This window comes from Artibeus jamaicensis, unplaced genomic scaffold (assembly GCF_021234435.1).
Source record: "Artibeus jamaicensis isolate MK-2021 breed Jamaican fruit bat unplaced genomic scaffold, CSHL_Jam_final contig_781, whole genome shotgun sequence".
Taxonomy (NCBI): Eukaryota; Metazoa; Chordata; class Mammalia; order Chiroptera; family Phyllostomidae; genus Artibeus; species Artibeus jamaicensis.
In genome coordinates, this window is record NW_026521968.1 from 4907873 (window position 1) to 4925616 (window position 17744).

The 17744-nt window shown below is 49.6% G+C and overlaps 1 protein-coding gene across 1 annotated transcript; it reads left to right on the forward strand.

Moving 5' to 3' along the window:
- The first annotated feature begins 9072 nt into the window (after positions 1-9072).
- TMEM238L (transmembrane protein 238 like) lies at positions 9073-16802 on the forward strand. The gene is made up of 2 exons (XM_053672637.1): positions 9073-9599; positions 15829-16802. The coding sequence occupies exon 1, from the start codon at positions 9244-9246 to the stop codon at positions 9481-9483; it is 240 nt and encodes a 79-aa protein (XP_053528612.1). The 5' UTR covers positions 9073-9243; the 3' UTR covers positions 9484-9599; positions 15829-16802.
- The last annotated feature ends 942 nt before the right edge of the window (positions 16803-17744 follow it).

The following is a 17744-nucleotide window of genomic DNA, read 5'->3' on the forward strand; positions in this document are numbered from 1 at the left end:
TGTGGGCAAAGTTGCCCCCACACCCTCTTCCTATTTCCCCAACTTCTTCTTCAAGTACCTTTCTACCCTTAGATATCCTCACTAGGGGAGATCCCAGTGACCTCCCAGGGTCCACAGGCCCCAGCACGGTCTGAAAGCCACAGGGATGGAGGCTGGTCCCTTGGCTAATAGGGGGCAAAATTGGGCTTGAAACTGGGCCTCTGAATCCTAATGCCAAAGCACCCTGTTTGGGTCCCCAGGGTGCTCAGGAGAGCCAGCGTGAACAATGGCCAATGAGGGGCCATGGCCCCGCCTTCCCAAGCAATGGATGGTGCTCTCCAATATGGTAGCCACATCTGACCACTTTCATTCAGATTAAATTAACCAAAGTGAAATATAACTAAACACTCAGTTACACAATGACACCAGCCACATTCCAGAAGCTCAGTAGCCACGTGTGCTGGTTGCTACCATGTTGGACAGCAGAGACGACACAGCATTTCCGTCCATGCCAGACAGTGCCGGTCCATCCCGGCCAAGGTCCCACTGGGGCGTGGGGCTCCTGAGACTGATCTGCGCCTGTGTTACACTCGGACGACGCAAGGCTTCCACCCCACATCCTCACGGCCTCCCTAAACTGGAAAAGTAAAACTCTTTCTCCCGTTTTTCTATTTCTGTTTATTTTTTATGTTCAGCCTTTATCTTTAGTGTCTTCCATCTTGCCACTTTCTTTAACTCCTATTACTTTTTTTCTAATTTCTTAGGATACATAGTACCTTTTAAACAAAGTATACAAATTAAAATATTGTAACATTTCAGTTATGCAAACATCCTAGGGGTCTGCTGAACATCGCTGTGCCTGCAGTTAACGAGGCTGCACTGTGCACTTAAAAATTTGTTACAAGATTAGTTCTCATTTCGTGTGTTCTCACCACACTAAAAAATAATAACTTAAATTTTAATTATTTAAAATAAAACACTATTTAGCTTCTCTAAGTCCTTTAATAAATATACTTGGCTATGATATATGAAATTCTGAGATTTAAGTGGGATTCTACCTATCCCACTGTAATAGTAACTTTTTTCCAATCAGCCAACCATGGCATTAGCCTTCCATTGCACGTTCCCCTCTGAGGATGACTCTTCCCCTGAGACCAGCTCCCCAGACCTTTGTGAACCAGGTTCTCTGGAGTTCTTCTCCTTGCCCTGGACTGTCCATCATTGACTCCCCATCCTCCAGGTAAAAACTGCCCAGCCAGTTTCCTCTGGCCAGGCTTAGAAGAACCGAGGTACTTGCTCAACCCTCCTGGGCCTATCTGCCCAAAGCCCTGACAGCCATGGGCTCAGAGGGGCAATGAGCAGGCACATTGCAGAAGGGAGGGGGAGACAAGGCCATTTTCTGAGAGCCTGCCCCTACCTTGCTCAAGCCCTGGGGTGATATCTCAGAAGGCTTGATCTTTCAATAGCACTGAACACAACTCACCACTAATCTCTTTTTGAAACATTCTCTCTCTTCCTCTGGATTCAAGATACAACCAGCTCATGGCTTCCTTCTCTCTGTGGAAGCTCCTTTCCTGTCTCTCCTGCCCGCTCATCCTGCTCTGCCCAGCTAAGCCGTGTGGGAGACCTCAGGGACCTGTCCCAGGTCCTCTTCTCTTGTTGCACTCTGTTCAACACATGAGCAATTTCATCCTTTCCACCAATTTGTTGCTAACTTACCAGTTCATGTCTCTAGCTCAGCACTAGAGCTTCCAAACATTGTATCTAAACCCATTATGTCCAATTTGAACTCAGGGGTTTTCACACCAGGCTCCCTTCCAGTGCTTTGTCTCAGCAAGCACCAGTAGCATCCAGATTTGCAGAACACAAGCCTGGCATTTAACAAGGAACCTTTACCTTCCCCTCATCTTCATACTAAATTTGTCACCACATCCTGTCAGTCTCACCCCCTGGTTATCATCTCTCCAATCAATCCACTTCTTTTCATCACCACCGTCACCAGTTTCGCCCCTCCAGGCTTACTGCCTGCCACCTCCAGTCTGTTCTTACACAGCAGCCGGGGTCCTCTTTAAAAATATGAATCACATCACCTTCTGCTTGAAACTCTCCAACAGCCTCCCAGTGCTCTTTGGGGGAGGGCACCAACACAGCTCCTCACCTCCTTTTTTCCTCTTGTCACAGCCACGCCTGCAGTGCCACCTGCCACCACACAGCTTTGGCACATGCTCCTGCCTCTGCCTAAAAGCCGTCACCTCCTCCTCACCCCTCCTCACCGGGCCTCACCCGCACATTCTTTGGATCACAACTCAAACACCAGTTCCTCAGGAAGCCTTGAACTATGTCCTCTTCTTTATGTTCTTGGAGAATAACAGCCCTTTATCATGGACCACTAAAGCCTGTCACATTCAGACATTCATCTGATTGATTAACTGTCTCTTTCTCCTTCTCACAACTGTAAGCTCCCTGAAGGCAAGCAATGTGCTTCTCTTGCTCGTTTATAGCTGACTTTGCACCTAAAGATGGCTCAGCAGCTCAAGACTGCTGAGCCGAGGCCCCGAGCAGAGCCCGTGGGTGGAGACAGTCAGGCCTGTCGTTCAGGCCAGGAGCCTGCATTGCGGCGTGGAGCAGACACCCTGGGGCTTGGCCCTGGCCTGGCTGGGAGAGTAAGGGGGTCCCCGATAGTCGAGCCTTGAGCAACTTAACTCTGGGACCTTGCAAACAGGCTTTGCAGCTGAGTGAGTGCTCCTGAGGCAGGTGAGTAGCAGCAAGAAAAATGGTGAGAGACAGATCAGTCTAGCACCAAACCCGGCAGCTATGCTGGTGGTAATGCCTTCGGAGTGGCAGCGCTGACATCTCTCACGGCGTTCCCAGCAATGAGTTCAGAGCTGAGTGCCAGCAGAAACAGGTGACAAAAGTTGTCCATATTTTGCTACAGTATGGACAAAAGTTGAAGACATGATGCTGAGTGAAATGAGCCACTTTCAAAGGGGGTAAATACTGTGTGATTGCACTGATATAAGGTACTCAGAGTGGTCAGACTCACAGAGACAGAAAGGAGAACAGTGGTTGCCAGGAGGACTGGGGGAGGAGGAGGACGAGAAGTCACCCTTCAGTGGGGATGGAATTTCATTTGAAAAAGATGGTGGATGGGATAATTGTTGCACAACAGTGTGAATGTGCTTAATGCCACTAAACTGCACACTTAAAAGTGGTTAAAGTGACATATTTATATTCTATATATTTTATAATCAAATAAAAATTTTTAATATTTTTTAAATTTAACAGGAATAAGAAAGACACTAACCGATTCTCCAAGGATGTCGGGAGAAGCATTGGCATGGGATTGGAGCAGAAAAAGAGAGAGAGCGATACTTGCAGGGAGCACGCTCCCAGCAGGACCAGGTCATAACCAAGGCTCTGCTATGTGGTGGGTGGACAGAGTGAATCTCTCACCCGTTCTCAATGCTGGAGCAGGAATGGGGCTGCTGGGAGGACAGCTGAGGCTCAGTGTGGATGGATGCCGGTTGCCTGTGAAAGTGCAACACAAGTGTGTGGAAATAAGGTTCTCTGCTAAATAGAAGGCAACTAAATTAACCTGCTGAGAGCAAAGGTGATGAGCAAGAAGGAGGTAGCCATGGGGGATTCTCTTGTGGTCTGGATAAGAGTAATGCAGGTTCAGATCAGCCCTGTGAGACAGAAGGGAAACCAGGAAAGAGTGCTAAAGGGTGTGCTGAGCAGCAGGGGGCCCCTGAATTGGAGATAGATGGACTTTGAGGGGACCTTGCAAAAGCCCCCTAATAGCTTAACAGAGAAAGAATAAAGAGTTGAAAATTGTCAGATGCTCCCAAGAAAAGAATGAATATAGTTCTTAAAATACTGACCCCAGGCCCCAGCCTAGGGAAGGGGGAGGGAGAGTATATCAAGCCTGATTAAACAACGTCGATCAGGGTCAATGTTTTTCCAGATTCTGGCACTGTATTCCTAGGGGTATGATAAATAAGTTTGGTTAGCATGTGGGCTTACATGAAAACACATAGCCACCTTAGTTCTCATCCGGTCCTTCACATGACTCCCAAACAAAAGCTCCCGTTGATGCGCCCTCTGAAATCTGTGAAACTCACACCTTTATTTGAGAAAGAGAAGGTAGGCTTCAGGTTCAGCAACTTCAATAGACAACAGTATCTAGGCCGGAAGTTGCCAAGCCTGGCCCACTGGTTGGTTTTGTAAATAAAGTTTTATTGGAACACAGCCATTTATTTACATATTGTCAATAGCCAAAATGAATTGTTGTAACAGAGACCTTATGGCCCACAAAGTCTAAAATGTTTAAGGTCTGGCTTGTTATTGAAAAAGCTTGAGGATCTCTGGTCCAGTTCACATTGTTTTGTTTTCAGTGTACATATTCTTCAATACTTGCTGCCTGTTATGGAAACTATATCAGTTTCCCACTGATGATGACAATAATTGACTAAAAATCCATTTAAAAATTAACAAAATATTGTAATATTAACAAATTACCATATATAATAGAAGTACGCTGCAGCCGTGACAGAATCCTGGAGTAAGGCCTGCCTGACAAAGCTTGAGAGACGCTGGGTTCTGAGAACAGGCAAAGTCAAGAGATTTGAGAATGATGAAGATTGGAGATGAGAGGCTGGACACTGGAAAAGCATTTTATGAGGGGGAAAAAGAGTTTGTACATATCAAGGGATGTTCTGTGCCCATTAGGGATGGAGAGAGGGCATGGCCTGTCCAAGCTGGACCTGGGGGGTCAGGCGGTGCAGGGGGGTTTCCCTTACAGAAGCATTGTGGGGAAGAATGGAAAGGTATCAGTGATAACCACAACAGTGATGTTTGTCTATGTTACAGAGTGCAGGTTCTAAGCACTTTACATCTATGACCTCACTTAACTTCACAGTAACCCTATGAAGGAAAGGGTTATTTTTCACTGAGAAAATTGTGGCACGAGGAGGGCAAGTGACTTACTCAAGGTCACACAACAAGTGAGTAGCACTAGCAGTGGCTAGACTTACCCAGCCGCTCATCTAAGCGTCACAGCCCAGGAAGTGACTGGGCCTTAGTTATTCATAGAGTCAGGCCTGAGAACCGGACTCTGTGTCAGCTGAGCCCCTGACTGGCCTGACCCCATCTCAGCCTCAGCCTGACCTTTAGGACGGAGGTCATAGAGAAGCTGTCCTGCTTGTGACATCACAAGGAGATGACACGTCGTGATGATTTTGCCAAGGGAGTGACTAAGTCTAAACTGCCAAGAGGAAGCAGAACCCTGAGGCAGCAGCAGAGGGACAAACCTTTCTGAGCCTCAGGGGTGGGTACGGGCCCAGCAGCCCCTTGAAGTCTCAGGAGCAGAGGGGCAGGGGGGCCCTAAGGAACCAAACCTGGAAGTCACAGGGCAAGGGCCGGGCTCCAGCTGTGCCCTGCATACCACATTCATGGTTCGAAAAGCATAACAGATGCCTACTCTCTTACATTTCCTTGTGTTTGTATTTTCCAGTGCGTTTATGGAAATACAGGATCTGAAATTATATAATATCACCTGAAACTATATCATTTATATCTTAATTATTGGTCTCCCCCCTTCAAAGATGATCTCTGTGATGTCAGGTTCCATCCTTGATCCTATTCCCTACTTCCTGAGATGTAACAGGTACTCAAATTCATTGGTCTCATTTAAATCCCTCTTCAGCCCTGAAGTCCAAATGTGTTGGGGTAACTCAGCATTACCTGCTTGCGGAAGCTAAGCTCCTTGCCCTGATGAACAGGGAGAAAGCTGGCCAGAGCCAGGCTGAGAGAAGGTCCTGCCTCCTCAGCTCAGAGGCGCCAACCATGGGCATCTCAGGGTCCCAGGGGCTGAAGTACTCTTCCTGGTGCCTGCAGGCTTGGCAGGCCACCTTCAATGAGGTGCTGACTCTGTAATTATGTTCTTTCTGAAAGCTTGGTTTAAGAGGCTAAGTTTTCTGTCTGTTGAAGGATAGCTGAAGTTGAAGGATATTCAAAAACAAGAAAATAGAAAAATAACCCTTTCAGGTATTGTTATGGGTTGAATTGTGTCCCCAAAATTCAGATGTTGAAATCCTAACCCCTAGAACCTCAGGAGGTAATTTTATTTGGAAATAGGATCATTGCAGGTATAATTAATGAGACAAGGTTGTACTGGAGCAGGGTGGGCCCCCCGGCACACTCCATGACTGGGGTCCTTATAAATAGCAAAAGTTTGGGCACAGAGATATGCACACCAGGAGAATGATGCTTGATCATGAAGGCCACACATCTTTGTCAGCCAAGGAAGGACAAAGATGACCAGCAAACTGCCAGAAGCTAGGGGACAAGCTTGGAGCTGATTCTGCCTCCCAGCCAACAGACGAAGCCCACGCTGCTGAGGTCTGACCTCAGACCTCTGTCCTCCAGAATTGGGACTCAAGTCATGTTCTGTTGTTCAAGCCACCCAGTCTGGGGTGCTGTGCCACAGCAGCCCCAGAAACCTTGCACATCTATTTCCAGGCACGGGTGCCAGCCCTGACGAGTGGACCCGTCACTAAGGCCGCCTGAGGGAGGAGAATTGTAGTGGCCTCATTCTTGTTAAAACTGGGGACAGCACACTGCCCTCTGTCAAGTCAAGTGAAGGTTTCTTGCTAATGACCAGCCTTTGGTCTGGGCAAGACTTCACCCCAGGCTGCTTCTGATTCCCACACCTGTAGCCACTCTCCCTGCTTCCCTTGTCTCCCACCTCCTCCTCCAGCCTGACCGCACCCAGGGCTGAGCTTTACCTGGCTTTTCATCAGCCATCCCTGTCCCTCTCTGCCAGCTGTGTGAGTACCCAGGCCGCCTCAACACTCAGGAGCTGAAACGTCAGGACGGAGAGCAGGGAAGACTCACCAGGCAGCTGTGCAGGGCTCCCGCAGCCTGGATTGCCTCCTAGGGGGGACTGAGGTTAGCCATACCAAGCACATCACATTTTGTTGAAGGGAGCGGCAGGCTGAGGCCACAGCACCCCCTGTGGCCCATTTCTGTCAGACAGAGGGGTGTGTATGGTTCTGGAGCACAGACACCAAGAAGTGGATGCTGATCAGTTCTGGAGACCAAAATCCTGAGTGCTTCCCATTGTGTTCCTTTCCCTGGTAATCATGTCACCATATTTTCAGCTGGAAACCCATGTGCGCATGTGTGCGCATGTGTGTAAACAGTAGAAAAATTTTGAGGAGATGCAGTACCTAGGGACCAGTGTTTTCCTGGATGCTGGGGGTCTGTGTTGAGGGAAGCTGATCTGCACCATGTGGACAGGAAAGAATGCCTTATTCCCAGCTTCTCTTGACCCATCACCTGACGTCAGATGGAAGCAGGGTGACCAACCATCCCACCTGGCCCAGGACCTCGAGACTTCCTGGCACATAGAAATTTTAACACTAAAATTGTTGTTCATACATACACAAACAGGTCTTCCCAAGAACCTGCAGCCAGCCGGCCGGGACACGTCAGCCTGCGCAGCTGAGGCCAGGGGCTCAGTCCCCATCTGCAAGGCCATTGCTACCCATCAGCTGTTCTTCCCAGAAAACTGTGCCAGTCAACACTGGGCTGAGACTCTGAAGGGCCATGGCTTTTCCGGCCCTGAAAGGGGCCCCCAAATATGCATCTAACATCTTCTGAGGACACAGTAGGAAAAGGATGCTAATACTGGGTGGGAGATTGGCCTCAGCTACTCCTCGCTTTGAGATGCTCCAGACTGTCTACCTGGCTTGAGTCAAGTCTCATGGTGTTTCAGATCCTATAGCCTATAACTTACATAACTCTTGCCCTCCCCACTACTTTTATCTTCAAGTTCTTCATTCATCCTGGCTTATTTTATGCATAGGAAACTATGTTTGAATCACCTCTTTATTCTCACCCACTGGGGAAGGTAAAAGAGTAGAAATTTTTTCTTTCAGTTTGTGTGGGGAAAGTGAATCCCAGAGAGGTTTGGTGCCCAGAGCAACACAGCTAATCGGGGCCGAGTAGGGGGGTCGGTAGCCCTGTGGAGGTGGCTGAGGACTGTCGCTGCATTTTTCTCAGTTGATGCTCATTCTGAACAGCCTGTGAATGGTGCGGTTATAAGACAATTCGTTTTGTACATAACCCCTCGGAGACGTGCGGAGTGTCCCTGAGACAGAAAGCAAACATGTACTTAATCCATCTAAAAAATGCAGAGAACCAGATAAACATTCGTTGACTTTTGCCTGGAGTTGCTTTCAGTCCACACCCAGCTGACCACAGACGGAAGCCAAGTCCCTTCTCTCCCTGTCGTACCCCCTTTGTCATCTCAGTCTTTCTCGCCTCGGGGATGAGCCTGACTGGAAGAAAGAAGCACAGGTCCTGGCCCTGGCTGGTGTAGCTCAGTGGATTGAGCGCGGGCCTTTGAACCAGACAATCTCGGTTCGATTCCCAGTCAGGGCACATGCCTGGATTGCAGGCCGGTTCCCTGCAGGCCAGTTCCCAGCAGGGGATGCACAAAAGGCAACCATACATTGATGTTTCTCTCCCTCTCTCCTTCCCTTCCCCTCTAAAGATAAATAAATAAAATCTAAAAAAAAAAAAACCTCTTAAAAAAAAAAAGAAGCACAGGTCCTCAGGGCTCCAGAGCAGAGAAGCTACAAGACATGTGAAACTTCTCTGGCTAATAACAACCAATTCTTAGAGCCCATTTCAAAATCTCTTTATTTCTATAAACCCTCTTCCACACCTTTCACATAAAATCTCTGGTCCCCACCAGAAAGAATAGGGCAGAAGTAGGGAGGAGGATGAGAAGCTGACCCTATCACATGAGTTGAAGAAACTGTGTCCCAGTCACTTAGCAGGACTTGCCCAGGACCTGAGAGGCAGAGCAGAGGACACAGGGCAGCCCCTCTGCCAGCCCAAAGCTTCAAGGTGCCCAGTCCCGGGACTTTGCAAATCCACCCAAGGGCATGCTGACTCCTCCTCCGCCGTGTAACCTGGTTGCCCCAGTGATGCACTCCCGTGAGCAGTGATGTCAGACTGTTTTGATCAGGATCACTGCTGAGCCGTGAAACAGTTAAGCACTAACCTGCCCCACCAGCTGCCGTGCTCATAAAGGTAGATCCACATGTACTTCCTCGTGGCTCCAGACAGACGGCTCACTCATTTGCTCACACCCAGCGGAGAGAGAAGGCAGTGGAAGGCAAGCCTGCCACCCTCCCATGCACATCAGCTCTGGGAGTGCAGCTGGACTCCTCACGCTGCCCCCGCTCCGGGGCAATGCTCCTGGGGGGGCCCTGGGGAAGATGCAACCCTGGGCGGTGCGCCTTCCTCCTCCTGTTGGCCCTTCTACTGGACACCCTGGGCCTGGTGCTTTTGCTCGTGGGCATCTTCAGCTCACTTGATTACTGGGACTTCTTGGTCTACACGGGGTCTCTGACCCTGGCTTTCAGCCTGCTATTCTGGATTGCATGGTATTCCTTCAATATTGAACTGCCTCTTGAGAAACTGGACTTGTAGTTTGGCCACTGACTGAGGAGGAGGGACACAGGATTCCTGTGAACCTGGAGCTGCTAGCAGTCGGAGGAGCAGGGACACGTTGCCACTCTCACCCAAAATCCCCAAACAGGGACCAGGTAAGTGCACATGAGACCTCCCTGGTAGAGCGGCTGGCCAGGCTCGAATGAGCAGGTTCGGGTCTTCCGAGGCTGGACAGGCAAGCAGCAGGAAGACTCCATCCAACAGGCATCTGTCAGCCTGGGCTCAGGCTCATCAGAAGAACAGAGGGCAGGTATTTTCTCCCCTGACGATCCTTTTCCGTATGGAAACCGGAAAGAGAGACTCCAGAGCCCATCCCACTTCTGATACATCACGGAGGGTTCTGCCATGCAGCGCAAGAAGGTTTCCCATTAACTTAGCACTTGGAAGAAAAGGGCCCATCTGGACAGTCTACTGGGGAGAATCCTGCTGGAGAGAAAAGCCTCTGGCACTGGGAGAAGTTTCCTGACGGCCACAGTGTCCTGGCAGGGGTGTGAGCTGGCCTGAGTAGGAGGGAACAGAGAAGAGCCCCCAGAAGGGCCCTTCCTGCTTGCTTCCTCCCTGCACCTGCCCTGACGGGACATGCAGGAGGGGGCCAGGACCTGCCTGCACATCCATTTGCTCTAGTGCCCCTGCCTCCTCCCCCAGCCCATTCTCCTCAGGCACCCTCCCATGAGGCCAACACCTTTCCAAGCCACCCTGGAAGACCTCAAATTAGGAAGACCTCAAAGTCGAGAGACCAGGGCTGACTGTTTCCTTGGTTGAGCTTCACTTTTCAGCCAGGCCAGTGGCTCGGTTGACTACATGTAACCAAAGAGGCAGATAAGTGTAAGACTTTTCACAGGGATGTGGAACCCAAAAGATAGGGCTGGTCTGGCCCTCAAACCCTGACTTTGAGGTGGGCAGCTCCTCCCAAGGGACTGAGATCCAAGCCCTGGTGTGTGGGAGATTGTTATCTACCCCACCCTATGTGGGCAGGGACCTGAGTGCAGGCACAGTCGGGCACTCCTTTTTGAGGTAGGATGTAAGAGCAAAGGTCGTTGCTGGGTTGGAAGGAGGAAATATTCATCGTGTCTTCTCTGGGGAATTCCATCTGACCCTCAGAACAGAGAGAGGAGACCAGCAATCTGAAGATGATTTAGAAGGGTGGGGAGAAGTGGCCCCAGGCCAGTGAAAGAAAGAGATGAGAAGTCACAATGCCTGTATCTGGCCCTGAGCAGTACTTGTTCACTGGGTGATGTTGAACAGGCTGTGTGATGCCCTGAGCCTCAGCATCCCCATCTGTAAAATGAGGATACTACTACCTGCCCTTGTTGTTGCAAGGATCAAAAATTGGGAAGGCAGGCTAAGGCTCTTTGCAAACAGTGTGGTTTCTATCCATGTCAAATGTTGTTAGTAAACATTGACTCTTGGGTAAATAAACTCACCTAGAGGAGTACCTTGGTGTACCCCAAACTGGAAATGGTGGGGGTCACTTCATGGTTAGCATCATGAAACATCAAGGCATGAAGGGAACCTTAATTTGTTTGCTCACTCAGAAGAGTGTGTCAGGCACTGTGCAAGGCCCTGGGGGTGCCGTGAAGAATAAGACACACAAGGTCCCTACCCTCGGGGAGTTTTCCATCAGGGGGAGGCGGACATTAACCAAACACTCTCACTACTGGATACAGTGAAGGGTCAGGTGAGGGCTAGGAAGACAAGGAGCGCGTCTCCACTGGAACACTCCAGAGAGACTGACGCAGAAGGCAGAGTCTGCCAGGGAGAGGCAGTGGCTTAAGCGAGGGGCTGCATTAGTGGTGGACCAAAGACAGCAGGACAATTGAAGGGCAGAGGCAAGTACAAGACAGCATGTGGGCCCTGCTGTAGGCAGGCACCAGATCAGGCAGAGCCTTGAAGGCCCTCTGAAGGACGCTGGCCATTATTTTAAGAACAATAAGAACTGATTAGACACCTAAGCAAGATGACAACAACAATGATGATCTGGTGATCATTTGGGGAGCTACGTCACTTGTCCCAACAACAAGGGGTCACAGTGTGGGGCTCCTTGCCCTTTATGTCCTTCTCTCATTGAAAAGACGGAAGTTCAGTCACCCTGTGGTGAAGAGCATGAGCTGAGACCCAGACTGTCTAGTTTGAATTCAGTTTTGTTCCTTCCTAGCTGTGTGACCTGGGGCAAGTTCCTTTACCTTTCTATGCCCTTGTTTCCAAGTCTGCAAGATGGAGATGATGCTAATAATAACCCTTATTTCAGAGAGGGTGTTACTAATAACATGTAACTCATAATGATATTGCCCACAGCACTGTACCAGTGGTGATTAAGTGAACCTCTGTCACAACACAGGTAGCTGGTACATCGTTACAGAGGGGCGGGACCTTTCTCCAAGACTGATGTCCCTGAGCATTATGACCATTCTTAAGACAGTGTACAGCATGAAGATTTTTCAGGAGGTGTGAGAGTAAGAGCAGCCCCAGAACACCAGGCTTCTGTCAAGCCCCAGGGGCCTTCAAAGTTGTGAGACCCCTGCATTCTCCATTGGATGAAATCAGGCAAATTTCACTTTCACCTTTTCAGTCCCCAAGTTCTGTGTTCCGCGGGACCCTCAAAGCCAACCTGCCCATTCATTTGTCTCGCCTCCCTCAGGACCTCCATCCCTTGCACTGTCTGAGGCTGGCTTAGAGTGACAGGTTGATAGGGGCTGGGACCTGCCATTCAGCAGCCTGCTCACTTACAGGAATTGCCCGCCACCGCCGCCGGGTGACCCTAAGCAAGTCATTTTACTTCTCTTTAGAGTAGGAGAGTTGGTCCCCAGAAGAGGTTTTGAACTGTGCTCTGGCAAGGCTGCTTGGGGGCTGGAGGGTGAGCAGGTAGAAATCCCACACCCCACCCACCCCGGCGCATCTGTGCACCCAACACAGTCTGCTGGATTTGTCACATTTTATCCACTGAACTTTCACGTGAGACTTCACATGAATGCAAGCTCTGACGCTAAAAGATATTTCTGATAACAGCAGTTTCCATTCCCTTACATTGCGACCTTTGTCCTGGATGTAATCTCTGACCACGTCCATGGTTTACAGGCAGTTTGTAACTGGTTCTGCAGGTCCGTGATCCTCAGACTGGACTCAAAGGAAGAGTGCAGGCTCCTTGAGCTCATGCTGCCCCTCCAAGCTCATCCTTCAGAGTTTCAGAGTCTAGATAGCTAGGATACCCCCTCCAGCCTACCCACAGGATGAGGTGTGAGACAGAATGCCAGTGAGGACTGGGCAGGGCCTGGCCCCCCGCAGCCCTCAGCCTGCTGCTTGCAGGGTTCTCTGGAGACCATGTGGCACCTAAACCTCAAAGGGCCCCTCAGGAGCTTCAGGAATGAGTAGCTCATTTTAATAGCCCAACTGTATACCAAGGGAGACATCGTGCTATCTGATTTTGTTGCTCGGTCACTGAACTTTCTGAAGCTTTGTTTGCTCTTCATTCCACTTCCTGGGCACTTCTCATAGAAAATTTCTCATAGATAAAGTCAGGGGAGGAGTCTTGTCCTTTTAGAAGAGTGTAAGAGTTTACATACACTCCGTCACAAATACACACACACATGCCACAGACACCAATGAACACCTCTTTCCTCCACACGCATTTCCCCTCATGTGCATGCACCCATGTTCCCCTCATATAGGCCTCACGAACACACACACACCTACCTCTCCCACTGCCCATACATACCTCCACACATACACTCCATGGATCAGCTGTGCATGGATCAGCTCTCCCCACACCCCATATTCTCCTCACTGTACCTTACATACAGAGCATCACCCACACACTCCACATGCATCTCCCCACTGCTAATGAATGCACACCAACACACCCCCACATACACACCTCACACTCACATAGCCTCTGTACCACACTCACTCTATGCACACACACACATCCCTGCACACCTGCCACATGCACATGTACACACCACTCCCCAGCAACCAAAGCCGGAAGGTGTGGAAGTCTCACAGCCCCGAGCTACGGCAAAGGAGGCCCACTCCTCAGCATCAACTTCCCCCACACAGACTCTGAGCTGCCAGGGTGGCTCAGAGAGGAGCCAGGTAAAAAGGCTGCATGCTGGGGCCACGCAGAGAGCCAAACATTCCCTGGCCCCAAAGGAATCTGTAATCTAGAGGGAGACATAAAACAGGTATGCAACACCTCACAAAAGCACACAGAAAATGGAAAATGCATGCCATGAGATAAGCATGGGCTTGCACAGCCTCCAGGATCCCAGGTGAGGGAGATCTTCCCTGCAGGGAGGAAAAGGGGGCTGGGTGGCTTCAGATCACTGTCCTGGGTCCTGGGGAACAGGCAGAGATGGCATTTTGGGAGAGCCAGAAGGAGGGGCTGCAGAATGGGGAGAATTAAGTGTCTCGAAATGAGTGAGTAGGCCCGTGACCAGGGTTAAGGTGAAAGCCAGATGAGGATCTGCTGCCTGGGGAGCCATCAATAACTTCAGGGACTGGAGAGTGGCACGGCTAGGCAGGGCCTGAGCAAGAGTAACTTGGTGTCATGTTCAGAACAAGTTGGTGACCAGACGCATGGAGAAAAGGAGACCACTGAGAAAGGTCCAGGGCAGGGCATGAGCGTAAACTGCAGAGATGGCCGTGCAAAGGACAGGAGGTCGCCAGACAGGACCAGGGGGGCATGGTGGCGTCAGCAGCTATGGAAAGCATTGCCACCCCCTGAACGAGGGAGGTTAGGAGAAGGCACAGATTTGGTTAAGGTGATGTGTTGTTCTTCGCACATGCACGGTCTGAGGTGGAAATGGTATCTATGAACAGAACTGCCCAACTGGCACTGAATGTGCAGATTTTAAAATCATAAGGGACATCAGGCATGGAGATGGACATAGGGGCTGCAGGCATGAGTGTGGACGAGATTGTAGAGGGTGGGGAGGTAGGGAGAAATGGGAAGAAAGCCTGGTATGGGGAGTGGGGAATGAACAGAAGGAAGTAAGGAGGGTACAGGGACAAACCCTTAGACGTCCCTTTTTCACTGAAAGAGGCACATTTTTGTAGTTCACCCTTCGACAACACTGTGAAGAAGTTTTTATTATTAGTATTCCCCTTTTATAATAAGCACAGGAAGGAGCATAGAGACTGAAAAACTTGTCCGACATAATGGAACTAGTGAGTGATGGAGCCAGATTGTGAAACCAGGTGTATTGGACCCTATCGTTCATACTCTTTACACTGGACTCAGGGTTGGCAAGCTGCTGCCCATGGGCCAGAGCTGGCCCTTCTGCTTTGTAAATAGGGTTTTGTGGGAACACAGTCAGGGTCAGTCATTCCTGTAAGGCTACTTGATGCTATCACGACAGAGTTGAGGAAATGCAACAGAAACTGTTTGGCCTGTAATGCCTAAAGTATTTAACTATCTGGCCTTTCACAGAAGCAGTTTGGTGCCCTGAGGTAGTTGTGGTTACTTTCCACAGGAGCCAAAGTCAGAACCCTGAGCCATGTTTGCTTTTGAGGACTGGGAGGCAGGAATGGGAAGGAAGGGAGGTTGGGGATCCCAAAGAGAAGTTCCCAGTAGTAATACGGCAGCAACACTGGGCAGGTGACAAAGATGGGGAAGGGGCTCATGATACCAAGAGTGGGGGGCCTGACCATCCAGCACCTCAGAGCTGTCAAAAAGTGTGTGTCCTCAGGAAAGGCGGTTGGACCTGGCCATGAGTCTTTATCAGAAAACGGTGGGGGCAAAATGAGACTAGTGCTGCCTACAGAGTGGCTGATAAGACGTATATGGACTGAGTGCAGATTAGCCTTCAAAATATTTGGTGATGAAATGACAGGGGTAAAGCTGTGATGGCACAGCTGGTCTGAAGTGTGATGTTCTCAGAGGGGGGGATGGCAAGCAGAGGAGAGGAGTCAGTAGAGAGGAAAAGAGGACATTGAAGTTACAAACAAAAACAGGCGGATGCCTGGCCATGTCCGAGGTAGAGGTAGGGGGCAGAATCCAGAACCCAGTGAGAGAGATGAGCTTAGCCTGTAAGGAAAGGTATGATGAGTACCTCAATACTTATTGGGCAAAACATCTATTTTATTTCATGGTCTCATCAGATGTTCAAATCTCTTGAGTTGGGATCCAAATCCTCAATATCCAGTTGGGAAACTGAGTCCCAGTGTGGTTCTCTGACTGGCCCACAGAAGTGGTGCTGCTGAAGGGAAGCCCAGCATCAAACCCCAGGTCTGGCTGACTCCAGGAACCAGGCTTGTTCACCCCACACAGGCTTGAAAGGACATAGTCCAGCCTGGGGCTGATACATTTCATCTTTGTTCATCCAACAGCAGTCCTTTCTGATGGAGAAGCACCAATGCAAGAAGATGCCTTTTTTGCAACTCCCCATTCAACAGTGCCCCAGAGGAATCCGAGGCTGGCCAGGGATGCCAGGCTTCCACAGGATGGGCATCTCCCACTGCTTTGGAGAATGAGATAAACCCATAATGAACCATGATAAAGACTCCATCAGGCATGCTGCATCCTGTACAGGCTACTATGACACTGCTGGTGCCCCTGCTGATTTAGGAGAGCCTGGGAAGCCTTGATGTTCTTGAGCTGGAGCTTTTAAGGCAGCAACCTGCTGTGGGCTTAGACAATAACAGAGATGCCCTGTCTCCTGCTGCTTCTCTTGTCAATGTCCCTTTAAAAACCAGCAATTGGAACCAAGCACAAAAGTCCACATGGGATCTCCTGCCAGCATTATTGCTACTCCTCCCCAGCTCTTTGAACAGACTGAGGAGCTCTGGAGACTCCACCTCATCCATTTCTTGGTTTCATCCAGTTGGCACATGGTCACAGATTTCAACACGTTAGTTGCCAAAGCAGATGCCCAGCCAATGCTGAGCGTGAGAGGCCGCCCTCCTCGGTGCTGGACACTGGGTACTATGAGCACAGCCCCACCCATTGGCACAGACAGCCAGGCTATATGGGGATCACATGGTGCGTGTCTGGTCAACAGAAACTCTCTGGGCATTCTTATGAGAAGCAAGCTAAGCCTCTGCTATGCTCTCCATGTGTCATTTATTTCTTGATCCCAAGGGCAGGGCTTTATTTTCACCTTAATTCGGTTTCATCTAGTCAGTTACAGCCCCGTCAGAAGTGCTTCTACTTACCACCTGTGCCAACCTGCCCCACTAATTTATATTTCCCCTGATCTAATTTTGTACTTTTTATTTATATTTCACCCTAAGCGAGTATGTGTTTCTTGTAAGCTGCCTCCAGTGTTTTATGGTATGAGGTGGTTACCTAATAAAGAAGTGGATTTGGCCTTTTGTCAAAGCACGCCGTAACGTGTTTCTGAGTGTCTGGACAATTCCCAGACTCCCAGTGTTGTCAGCCTCTTTCCTATTGTTTAACCTGTGTCTGAGCAAACCTCAGAATTATGTGTTCAGTACAGCACCTCCTGGAAGGAATGCATAGAGCCCCATGTGACAGAGACAGCACACATGTTAGCCTAACACCATGGAAACTTCTGGAAGCTCTGTGCTCAGCCACCCACCTGGCTTCTCAGAATTCAACTGGTCTCAGAAACCTGAAGAGTTACTATGGAAGAACTTCTAGATAAGGTGTTAGGAAGAAGGATTCTCCTCCTACTCAGAACTTCCTTGACTATCTTTACTTATTGATTTCCCCAGTTAAATACTTCACTGTGTTTCTGACATGACTCCATGCAGTGAGGAAGTGTCTCCTCTTCCCATAGTTCTGAAGTGAGCACAGAAGGAAAGTCACATGTCAGCAAAATCACTCTGAACAATTCCAGTTGGCTTTTTATTCTAGAAAGGGAACAGGTTCCCACGTCTTTGGCTGGGAACCAAATGCAGTAGCTGACTTTCATTTTGCAACAGCCTGTTGTTCAAAATATACGAATCTTGCAAAACCAGGGTCGCACTCAGCCCAGAGCATAGGGCCCTGTCTGAGAGGCTGAGGGACTGAGAGAAGCTGAGCGGCAGCCACAGGATCTGACCTCCCCCCTCACACTCACTCCCAGCAGGGAAGGTCTCCCATTCCTTACATCTTCCTCCCTCTTCCTCTCACCCTACTGTTCCCATGCAGTTTAGAGGCACATATGATTGTTCTCAGCACAGGACACTTGTTCTACTCCCAGATTGCCTTCCAAGTCACAGGGCATGCTTCTGCAGGATGGGTGTCTCCCGCTGCTGTGAAGAATAGGTGTAGACTAAATCTGTGATAAAGGAAGTAGAAG

Coding starts and splice junctions, on each gene's coding strand:
- TMEM238L (XM_053672637.1), top strand. CDS start 9,244: ATGCTCCTGGGGGGGCCCTGGGGAAGATGCAACCCTGGGCGGTGCGCC.